Source organism: Xyrauchen texanus, chromosome 37, assembly GCF_025860055.1.
Source record: "Xyrauchen texanus isolate HMW12.3.18 chromosome 37, RBS_HiC_50CHRs, whole genome shotgun sequence".
In the NCBI taxonomy this organism is placed as follows: Eukaryota; Metazoa; Chordata; class Actinopteri; order Cypriniformes; family Catostomidae; genus Xyrauchen; species Xyrauchen texanus.
Genome location: NC_068312.1, coordinates 13,013,253 through 13,025,802, shown reverse-complemented (window position 1 = coordinate 13,025,802; position 12,550 = coordinate 13,013,253). Strand labels below are relative to the sequence as shown.

General features: G+C 37.8%; 1 protein-coding gene across 1 annotated transcript; it reads right to left on the bottom strand.

Annotated features, from left to right (window-relative positions):
- Window positions 1–2,309: 2,309 nt before the first annotated feature.
- On the bottom strand, window positions 2,310–6,055 carry rh50 (Rh50-like protein). Its single transcript, XM_052109347.1, has 2 exons — window positions 5,609–6,055; window positions 2,310–3,305 (listed from the first exon to the last, which is right to left on the bottom strand). The coding sequence occupies exons 1-2, from the start codon at window positions 6,053–6,055 to the stop codon at window positions 2,310–2,312; spliced, it is 1,443 nt and encodes a 480-aa protein (XP_051965307.1).
- Between the last annotated feature and the right edge of the window lie 6,495 nt (window positions 6,056–12,550).

Sequence of the window (12,550 nt, the reverse complement as noted above, 5' to 3'; positions counted from 1 at the left end):
TATTTTACTGAACAGCAGAAAGTAAAAAAAAAAAAAAAAACATACTGGAAATATGTTTATGACTTATTTGTATGAATGTAATTGTAATTTTCTTATCCATGTGTGATGATCTGGTCGCAGCAGTTCTCAGCTCAACAGTACACTGACTCTTGAAACAGTATACTGAACTGAGAACAGTCTCTTACGGACATGTCTGAAGAACCGATCAGTGAGCTACTGATGTGAGCATGTGTGTCCCGAGGGTTTGACGAAATTTACGTTTCTATTATAACAAATAAAACGTTTGTTTTATTAAATAGCATTTAATCAAAGCATGCTAAAACTTAAGCTGATAAATGTAAAAGAATTTTACTACACATTGAGAGTAGTTATTGGGTAATGCTTTACGTGCAAAATAAGAAAAATATTCAAAACCTAATAAGTATCGGTCAGTCATTTTCAATGGACAGGATTGCTGAATGAGTTTGTGATGACAAATAAACACCCTTATTAATAACTCAAAAGAAAACAATAATCTGTAATAATCTGCAATATGTGCCCACTAATAGCTTTGAGTGTTTGAGTTTGTATTACAAGACGTCGGTTGATATCGTTACATTCTAGTGACGTCATGACACCTTTTTTTTTTTTTTTTAACCGATTCGTTTTTTTAATGAAAGAACCAGTTCGCAGAAAATAATCAGACTATCCCATGGCTAATACAGTATGCATTTGCAGTGCTCGCAACTTACATTCTTCAGGTTGTTTCTGGATTTGTTCACTTGAACTGCATCTTTGTTTTGTAAAATGATCTGTCTTTAAAAAATACTTTCTATTTCTTTTTATAATGCATGATGTGGAAAATGAAAGGTCATAGATTCACATACATAAAACACAGGTTCCAGGTTCAGTACTGATCAACCAGCAGCTGGAGAACCATAGAGATCAAACATTCACATTAACACTTTATCTCTGTTGTGCTCTTGAGCAACAGATTTTACCCCAGGTATGTCTTTCAAATTGCATTCAGTTCAGGGGTAATATTTTTACACTCTACAGTCTTTCATAACTCACAGATAGCAAACAAATACAGTACATGCATTCTTTTGGAATGAGAAACATATGTGTCAATAGGAAGACCATTACTGTATTTACATCGAAAAAGACTAGATCACAATATTGAATACAATAAAAAATCTGCACACTCTCTCAAATAATAGTAAATTCAGAAAATGATATCTCAAAGCAATATGTGATAACATTACTATAACATTTCCTCAGTGATTTTCTCCTTTTTAAAATAAGTGCATATGTTTCTTCAAACAAATAATTTAATGAAATAATGTTCATTAAATTATTTAAATATTAATTAAATAAAAAAGACATTCCATTTTAATTTCATAACTTTTGGTCAAATTGCCCAAACTGCACAGCCACAATGTTGTATGGCAGCAACCAGTTAACTTTTACACTTGATCATTCATGTTAACTTTTAATCAACACCCCAGAGATAAGATATACAAATATAGTATAATGGACATAAAATAAATCTTCAGACATCAGATGAAATGAATGGGGGGTGGCGTGGGGGTGGGGGGGGCATCAGCTAAATGACATGTCATAAACAGGTAAACACATCTCGCAGATGTACTGTGATTAACCTACCCTTACATTACAAAAGGTTATCACATCGTAATACTGCATGTAATTGCAGCTACGTTTTATAATATTCAAGCCAGGGGGTATGTTATACACAAGTGTGCATATACTGTATGTCTATCTAGAGTATATAGAAGGATGAATGAAATGAGGGGACAGGTCATGCAATACAATCAAATGAAATCATTATATTGTCTCTAACAAAGTCAGCACATGTTATTGCATCGGTTTATGTATAACCTAGGTGTAGATAACACACCAGTAAATAAAATATAATGTAGTTCATATTTTAACTATTTCATATTTGCATATTTAAGATATTAAATATCTTTAATTCTTCACAGACTTTACTCAATGTACAATATTGGCTCCTGTCACATTGGCTGTGCTCAATATCATCATCATTTTCTTAAAACAATGTAATATAATTTATTTGTATAATAATGAATTCATAAAACATGTGTTAACCAGTTGTGATTTCTTAAAAACTACATATTTTAACCTGGACCCACCAAATGTTGAAAATACTGAATAATAAGTTTATAATGGATAAATGTAATTACATATTTTACAGTCCACACTGACTTATGAGTGTCCTGATCCAACTTTCAGATATTTTCCTCTTGTTTAATGGCCTTGTCTAACATCAGTCCCCTGTTATGCATCATTCTTTAGTTAGCATCAGTTTTGTTTGTGTCTTTGATGACATAGGACCCCAGATCGGGTGTATTGAGTACACAAGTGTAATCTGGAGGAACATTGAAGAAGAGCTCATCATCAAAGCAGTTCTCATCAGCTGGGGAAGCAAGGTACGGTAGTTTGAGGACAACACCTGTCAGCAAACCCCCCACTGCTGCCGCAGCAATGGTCCCGAACACTGCCGCCACCTGAAACAGAGCCTGTTCCCGTGCACTCCGCCCCAAACCTGCCTCCAAATCTGGAATCAATTTCTGCAGCTCCAGGAGCTGTGGGTCTCCCTCCGGGGGTGCCCGATGGGAGAAAGTCTGGTAGAGACTGGGGCCGTAGGTTTCCTCACTTGCGAGGAGGATGGCACAGATTCCAGCTAGGCTGGAAATGAGTCCCGTCAAGCCATGCAGGTTGTGTATGCCACACTGATCCTGCAGCCTCAACCGCTGTGCCAGAAAGGGGCTCAGATATTTGTACCCCAGCATGCAGGCTATGCATCCCAGGATCCCCAGTATGTAAGCAGCAGCTGGGGAAATCATCATGTCCACTGTGGCACCAACAGTTACTCCACCGGCCAATGTTACATTCTGCACATCGGCCATGCTGATCTTACCATTTTTGCTGAGCATGGTGGACAGAGCAAAGGCAGTGATTGTGGAGGCACTGAGACCAATGAACGTGTGAAGAACAGCTCGGTGCTGGTCATCACCCTTAAAGGTCAGTGCTGAGTTGAAAGAGGGCCAGAACACCCAGAGGAACAGTGTTCCTAACACAGATAACATATCTGACTGGTAACTTGTTGCCTCTTTTGGATTTCCCTCATTTAGGCTAGGTCTGTACAGGACGAAGGTGACACCCAGTCCAAAGTAGCAGGCAAACAGGTGGATGAGGATAGAGCCACCAGCATCATTGATCCTCAAGTATTTCAATACAACCCATTCTGTGATGACAAACACAGGGATCTCAAGAAAGGCCATGACCTATAAACAATACACAGTAATTATTATGACTCTGACACAATATACAGTACAATTTTTCTAACTAGATGTGCAATATGTGCAAATAATCTACAAACCAATGGAAGATTGTGAAACTTTATAAACATTGCACAACATATTTCTTTATCGCATGCTTTTATTACTTATGAGAAAATGTTGATACATGCCATATCTGTATTACATACTTCCAATGTGCATAAGTCTGACTCTTTGTCCAGTTTCATTATATGGGTTTCCTTGAACAATGTTTAAGGAATGTTCCAGGTTCAATACAAGTTAAAGTGATAGTTCACTCAAAAATGAAAATTCTCTCATCACTTACTCACCCGTATGCCATCCCTGATGTGTATGACTTTCTTTCCTCAACAGAACACAAATTAAGATTTTTTTTGAGGAATATCTCAGCTCTGTTGGTCCAAACAATGCAAACATATTGTGTTCAGAGTTTGAAATCACTATCACCAAGGAGACTGCTGCCAAATTATTGGATCACTTCAGAAACATGGATTAAATCACTGGAGTCGAATGGATTATTTTTATGCCTTTATGTGCTTTTTGGACCATCAGAGTTCTGGTCTCCATTCACTTGTATTGAATTAACCTACAGAGCTGAAATATTCTTCTAGAAATCTTAATTTGTGTTCTGCTGAAGAAAGAAAGTCATACACATCAGGGATGGCATAAGGGTGAGTAAGTGATGAGAGAATTTTCATTTTTGGGTGAACTATTCCTTTAAGCTCAATCAACATTATTTGTGGCATAATGTGAATAACCGCAAAAAAACAAACAACCAAAAAGCAACAACAACAGCAACAACAATTTCACTGTGATTTTAATTTCACACTTCAAAGTGAAATCGGAAACAGTAGTTTTATTTTTTTAGCTAAATCAGTCTGTGCTTACTGAAATTTGAATAACTGCCCCAGTGGCCAAATCGGTAAGTGTTGTTGGGCATATGGGCACGTGTGATCTCCAAAAGGGGCACCAAAGCAATTTTTTGAAACAAGATGTTTTCAGCTGTACAGGATGTAATCCAGTGAAGAGGCATGTATGTTTTATACACTGAACCCCAAAACCCCAAACTTAACCATGCAAAACAAAAATGACTGCAACTTCAGAATCATGTTGGTCAATAATTATACAAACACGATTACTTCCTAGTTTCAGTGCAGTATCTAAACGCAGGTCACACATGCTGCTGACTCTTCTGGTCATGCATGCCGCATGGGAAGTTAAACACACTGGAGCTGATGCAAACATGTCAGATAGGAGATGGAACTTGTCAGTGAGTCAGCATAATGTGTGCAATCCAAGGGCGAGTCACAAACAAAAAGTTGACCTGTGATTATGTTGAAGTTAATGGGGCCAGTCCATAAACACAAAAATGTACATCGTTTAAAAAGTAAAGCTGCAAGACGTTTAAATATTATACATGTTAACATGATTTTTAGTGCGGTAAAAATCAATTATTAACCTTATCTTTGTAAAGTTCTAAGCAATACCTGGATTACAGGGATTTGTTGTCATGCCAATAAAGTTGTAAAATTTAATATAACTTTACTCAGCTAAGGTTATTAACCTATTTATCACACTAAAACTGTTAGCATGCATATGGTTTATGTCTTGTGATTATAATTTTGAAACAATGTGTATTTTATAATTTGTGGACTGGACACATTCACTTCTATTATCAGTGTCTTACTGTACCCACAACTTGTCAAAAATTTTTTTAGGAACGAGTCAAATTATTTTTTATCATATTGACCAGTGCTGTTGATTAAGCTTAACTTCTTGAACCCGGAACACTGCTGTAGGTGTACAGTTGTGTAATGTGTACTCACGCATCAAGTCTATGCAATAAAACAGCTAATGACAAGCCAGTCTTTTTTCAGGTGCCTAACATTTGTAAAAAAAATAAATAATAGCAAGTTTGTATAAAAAGTTTTGTGCAGATTTTTTATTTTTTTTAAATAGACACAACTATATTACAAACTTTAAATTAATGCTAAACCCCCTTGAGGGTGGTGTCTGTTGATGCTTTGAGAGGCTGTAAAACACTCTAGGAAGAAAGGTTTGTTGATTTCACGTGTTGTCAGGTTGATGTTTTCTCAACACATCTTTCCAAAGTACTTTGAATATATTTCATAAATATGATTGTAAACTATATCTGAGTAGGGTGACATTTGAAGTGCTGCAGCCATTCAAGAATGCTAAATAAGACAGAACAACTCTTTTATATGCAGTATCTGATAGCAATCCACCTCCTGCAAAAAAGAAAAACTTACCAGGAGCTGAACAGGGCTGGTCTTCCCCAAAACTGCTCCAAAAGAGATTAGTACAACGGCACAGGCAAACTCAGCATTGATCAGATTCAGCACTCCGAGGTGAATCTTCCCATCATAATAAAACTGAAAGAAGCCCTGGACCAGAATGGCCCATTGAATGGTGAACGTGGCAGTGAGGAAATTAAATGCCATGCCACCAAACCCATACCGCCGGAAAAAGGCCAGAAGGCAGCCAAATCCAACAAATATCATCACCTGAATATCTGCAAAAAATGGATAGTTCTGATATAATGAGTTCTCTAATGGCTTTGTCTCATTGTTCTGTTGAACAGCATTAGCATGATCATCATAAGTAACAAAGAGAGCGTAAAGGACCACAATCAACACCTCCAGAGTACAAATTAGAGCAGGAAGCCGAACACGCAAGCTTGTCGATTTTTTCTTCATTTTGACTAAATCTGAGCGATTAGCCTACAGTCCTATCACACCTTTTCCTCCTGTGACAGTTTTTTATTTTATCTGCTGTTGCTTGATAAGCACAGTGCTGGCCATTGGCTAAAAACAAAAAGTTACATCATTCACATGCTGCCTATAAGCACAGAGGGAGCCACCTGCACTTTGTCCTTGGTAATAACCATTCCCAGGATTTCAATTACTAAGCAGTTTTTGAACTTGGCATAGACAGTGCTTAAATCATAAATCACATAAGAGTGACAGACAAAACGAGAGAGAGAGAGAGAGAGAGAGAGAGAGAGAGACATAAAAAAAACAATTAACATGTGTATTTTCATTGATCAATGAGACAATCCTTCACAGAGTAATGGTGCCGCCTGCAGTGTCTGGAGGGATATACTTTTTATGTTTTCTCACTTGCATCTTAACAGTGCATCTTTTGGAAAGCCAGAAAAGTTTAATTTGAAAGCTTAAATTGCAAATATTTACACTTGCAGCCAAATGTTTGGAATAATTAACAGATTTTGCTCTTATGAAAAGAAATTGGTACTTTTATTCACCAAAGTGGCATTCAACTGATCACAATGTATAGTCAGGACATTAATAATATGAAAAATTACAATTACAATTTGAACTTTTTTCTTAAACTACTTCAAAGTGTTCTCATCAAAAATCCTTCACGTGCAGCAATGACAGTTTTGCAGATCTTTGCATTCTAGATGTCAGTTTGTCCAGATACTCAGGTGACATTTCACCCCACACTTCCTGTAGCACTTGCCAAAGATGTGGCTCGTCGGGCACTTCTCACGCACCTTATAGTCTTGCTGATCCCACAAAAGCTCAATGGGGTTAAAATCCATAACACTCTTTTCCAATAATCTGTTGTCCAATGTCTGTGTTTCTTTGCACACTCTGACATTTTCTTTTTGTTTTTCTGTTTCAAGAGTGGCTTTTTCTTTGCAATTCTTCCCATATAGGCCTGCACCTCTAAGTCTTCTCTTTATACTTCTGTACATGAAACTGGTGTTGAGCGAGTAGAATTCAATGAAGCTGTCAGTAGAGGACATGTGAGGTGTCTATTTCTCAAACTAGAGACTCTGATGTACTTATCTTCTTGTTTAGTTGTATATCTGGCCTTCCACGTCTCTTTCTATCCTTGTTAGAGCCAGTTGTCCTTTGTCTTTGAAGATTGTAGTGTACACCTTTGTTTGGCAATTTCAAGCATTGCATAGCCTTCATTCTTCAAAATGATGATTGACTGATGAGTTTCTAGAGAAAGCTGTTTCTTTTTTTGCTATTTTTTACCTAATATTGACCTTAAGTCATGCCAGTCTATTACATACTGTGCCAACTCAAAAACAAACACAAAGACAATGTTAAGCTTCATTTAATAAACCAAATACAGTACTGTGCAAAATTGTTAGGCACATAAAATGTGTCACAATAGCATTTGTCTTAAGATGGTTATTTACATCTTCGGCTGTAGTGTATCAATAGGAAATATAAATGTTAGACTCCCAAACATTACTTTTGCAAATAGAAAAGATCAGAACAGAAGAACAGGGAGCCCTGCAACAGATGTCATGAAAACCCCCCACTGAACATCGTGTCAGTCTGAGATTACATAAAGAGACAGAAGCAACTGTAACGATTGTAGCTGGCAATGGCAATGATGATGACACAATGACGATGACGTGAAGTGAAGAACCCAAGTGCAGTTTATTTACAATCATGAAAACCCTAACTCAACACATGAACTAAACTAAACATGACTAGACTTAAACATGGCTTGACTTAAACATGGCTTGACTTAAACATGGCTACATATACATACATCAATACTAGACAAGAGACAATGGCAAACATGAGGGCTTAAATACATGGACATGGGGAAACATAAGCCAATGAACAAACAGAACTCTAATCAATATAACAAGACAATAAACTAAAACCAATGACAAACTAGAACTGATAACAAAGTAATCAAACAATGAACCAATGAAAACAAGACACATGAACATGGAGGGAAACAGGAAGATCACATGACAAGGAAACAGGAACAAAACATGACATGAACTTTTCAAAATAAGAGACTTGACAAACAGAAACCAACAAAATAAATATGACATACCCCCTCTATGTGAAAAAACACACATAAAACATGACTAAATTCCATAGTTATGTTGGGTGCTTCAGGGACAGAGCCGATGGGGCTGAGGACCAAGGTGGAATAGGGGGCCTGGACCGTGGAGCGGAGGCGGGCCTGGGCAGTGGAGCAGAGGCGGCCTGGGCCGTAGAGCAGAGGCAGGCCTAAGACATGGCATGGAGTACTAAGTGGCCTGGAGCTGACTCTGGCTCGGCTGTGACGTGGCCTGGAGCTGACTCTGGCTCGGCTGCGACGTGGCCTGGAGCTGACTCTGGCTCGGCTGCGACGTGGCCTGGAGCTGACTCTGGCTCTAGCTCTGGCTCAGCTGAGATGTGGCCTGGAGCTGACTCTGGCTCTGGCTCGGCTGCGACGGGGCCTGGAGCTGACTCTGGCTCTGGCTCGGCTGCCATGACGTGGCCTGGAGCTGACTCTGGCTCGGCTGCGATGTGGCCTGGAGCTGACTCTGGCTCTGGCTCAGCTGCGACGTGGCCTGGAGCTGACTCTGGCTCTGGCTCGGCTGCGACGGGGCCTGGAGCTGACTCTGGCTCTGGCTCGGCTGCCATGACGTGGCCTGGAGCTGACTCTGTCTCTGAAGAAAATTTCAATAATATGAAACTGGAAGGAAGCGTTGAGGAAAAATATAATAAAATAGTAGAAGGAATTATCTTTGCAGCAAAACAGTCTATTCCTTTAATAAGAGATAATGGAAAGAAAAAGAAAAGTGTACCATGATGGTCAGAAGAATGCACACTGGCAATTAGAGAAAGAAATAAGGCATTTCGAAGTCTAAAAAGATTAATAAATCAAGATACAATGGTAGAGTATCAGAAGAAAAGGGCAATTGCAAGAAGGGTAATTAAAAATGCATAAAGAAAAGTGTGGCAGGAGTTCTGCAGTACAATTGGGTGAGAGACTGAAATGCATGTGGTTTGGAGAATGATTAGGAAAATGAATGGTATTAATAAATATAAGCAGATCCCTGTAATAGAAGAGAAAGGGAAAATGGCCATTACAAATAAGGAAAAAGCAGAAGTCTTAGCTACAACCTTTGCTAAAATCCACAGTACTGAAGTCTTGGATGATAAGTTTTTAAAAAGAAGACAAGAAATAAGCCAAATATATAAGAATGTCCGTATGAAAAAACAAGGAGTAGATAGCAATATGGATGAAGATTTTAATTCTTTTGAGTTCAAAATAGCTATAAACAATTAAAAGAATACAACACCAGGGAGAGACATGATCAGTTACAGTATGTTAAAAAAACTTACCAGAGATAGCCATTAAAGTATTATTGAATTTATATAATCATGTATGGAATGAAAGTACTTTACTTAAAGATTGGAAAAGTGCAATAGTGATACCAGTAGTTAAACCTGGGAAAGATGCAACAAAACCTAACAGCTATAGACCAATTACACTCACATCTACATTGTGCAAAGTAATGGAGAAAATGATAGTAAGAAGGCTGAATTACTTTTTGGAGAAAAATGAAATATTATCAGCAGATCAGAGTGGTTGTAGGAAAAAGAGATCTACAATGGATGCTCTGATCTTATTTGAAAATTATGCAAAGAAAGCACTTCTAATGAAAGAATATCTTGTTGCGGTTTTCTTTGATATTGAAAAAGCATACGACACTTTATGGAGGCATGGACTTTTAATTAAATTAAATAAACTTGGAATAGGGGGGAGAATGTATAATTGGATATTAGATTTCTTATTTGAACGTACATTCCTGGTAAGAATAGGGGAAGAAATGTCAGCACAGTATTATATTATGAATGGGACTCCACAAGTAAGTGTCATCAGTCCAATTTTATTTAATTTAATGATTAATCATTATATATATGAAAAAGTTAATCCAAATATTGGAAAGGCATTTTATGCTGATGATGGAGCATTATGGACAAGAAATGTAGTTAAAGGAATACAAGAAACAATAAGTGAAGTTGAAGAATGGTCAATAGACCAAACTTTTGGCTGCCACTGTACTTAAGGAATAGTTCACCCAAAAATGAAGATACTGGCATAATTTACTCACTTCATGCCATCCCAGATGTGTATGATTTTCTTTCTTGGGTGCCAACATTTTGAAACTCTAAAATCTACATAAAGGGAGCATACAAGTAATCCATAGGACTCCGGTGGTTAAATTCATGTATTCAGACACAATATGATAGATGTGGTTGAGAATCAGTTCGATATTTAAGTCATTTTTATCATAAATTCTTCTCCCAGCCCAGTAGTGGAAAACAGAAGGAGAAAGTTAAATTGAAGGAAAAAGGATTTAAATGTTGATCTGTTTCTTAACCTCTTAAAATCATATCACTTCAGGACACTTCAGGATTTAACCACCAGAATCATCAGGAGTACTTTTGTGTTGCCCTTATGTGGATTTTGGAACTTTTGGCACCCATTCACTTGTATTGTATGGACCTACAGAGCTGAAATATTCTTCTAGAGACCTTCATTTGTATTCAGCAGTTGAAAGAAAGTCATACACATCTGAAAAGGCACTAGGGTGAGTAAATAATGAGATAATTTTCAGTATTGGTTGAATTAACCCATTATGATATATTTAGATGAACAAAAGAAAATTTTATCAGTACGGTTTTTTTTTTTAAATATCATTGTGTTTTAATTAGTCATAGTGAAGAGAATGTATTGTAGAAGCTTATGATTGTGTATGAACGTTTTGTATGTCCCTAAAGTTCAAAATGTTTCTTATGCAGTAGTTTTTATTAAAAACACAACATGTCTTGAGATGTTGTTGTTTGTAAAGTGCATGACCACCGTTAGAACAGACATCACTAGGTATTATTATGTATTATATATATATATATATATATATATATATATATATATATATATATATATACAGGTCCTTCTCAAAAAATTAGCATATTGTGATAAAGTTCATTATTTTCCATAATGTAATGATAAAAATTAAACTTTCATATATTTTAGATTCATTGCACACCAACTGAAATATTTCAGGTCTTTTATTGTTTTAATACTGATGATTTTGGCATACAGCTCATGAAAACCCAAAATTCCTATCTCAAAAAATTAGCATATTTCATCCGACCAATAAAAGAAGTGTTTTTAATACAAAAAAAGTCAACCTTCAAATAATTATGTTCAGTTATGCACTCAATACTTGGTCGGGAATCCTTTTGCAGAAATGACTGCTTCAATGCGGCGTGGCATGGAGGCAATCAGCCTGTGGCACTGCTGAGGTGTTATGGAGGCCCAGGATGCTTCGATAGCGGCCTTAAGCTCATCCAGAGTGTTGGGTCTTGCGTCTCTCAACTTTCTCTTCACAATATCCCACAGATTCTCTATGGGGTTCAGGTCAGGAGAGTTGGCAGGCCAATTGAGCACAGTAATACCATGGTCAGTAAACCATTTACCAGTGGTTTTGGCACTGTGAGCAGGTGCCAGGTCGTGCTGAAAAATGAAATCTTCATCTCCATAAAGCTTTTCAGCAGATGGAAGCATGAAGTGCTCCAAAATCTCCTGATAGCTAGCTGCATTGACCCTGCCCTTGATAAAACACAGTGGACCAACACCAGCAGCTGACATGGCACCCCAGACCATCACTGACTGTGGGTACTTGACACTGGACTTCAGGCATTTTGGCATTTCCTTCTCCCCAGTCTTCCTCCAGACTCTGGCACCTTGATTTCCGAATGACATGCAAAATTTGCTTTCATCCGAAAAAAGTACTTTGGACCACTGAGCAACAGTCCAGTGCTGCTTCTCTGTAGCCCAGGTCAGGCGCTTCTGCCGCTGTTTCTGGTTCAAAAGTGGCTTGACCTGGGGAATGCGGCACCTGTAGCCCATTTCCTGCACACGCCTGTGCACGGTGGCTCTGGATGTTTCTACTCCAGACTCCTTCTCCACAATCTTCCTCAGGGTCCGGTCACCTCTTCTCGTTGTGCAGCGTTTTTTGCCACACTTTTTCCTTCCCACAGACTTCCCACTGAGGTGCCTTGATACAGCACTCTGGGAACAGCCTATTTGTTCAGAAATTTCTTTCTGTGTCTTACCCTCTTGCTTGAGGGTGTCAATGATGGCCTTCTGGACAGCAGTCAGGTCGGCAGTCTTACCCATAATTGCGGTTTTGAGTAATGAAACAGGCTGGGAGTTTTTAAAAGCCTAAGGTGTTTAGAGTTAATTAGTTGATTCAGATGATTAGGTTAATAGCTCGTTTAGAGACCCTTTTCATGATATGCTAATTTTTTGAGATAGGAATTTTGGGTTTTCATGAGCTGTATGCCAAAATCATCAGTATTAAAACAATAAAAGACCTGAAATTTTTCAGTTGGTGTGCAATGAAT

Bases quoted from the DNA above. Each gene is read 5' to 3' on its own strand.
- rh50 (XM_052109347.1), bottom strand. From the start codon at position 6,055: ATGAAGAAAAAATCGACAAGCTTGCGTGTTCGGCTTCCTGCTCTAATT. The intron at 3,306-5,608 runs GTAAGTTTTTCT...TATTGTTTATAG, and splicing joins CCAGCCCTGTTCAGCTCCTG to GTCATGGCCTTTCTTGAGAT.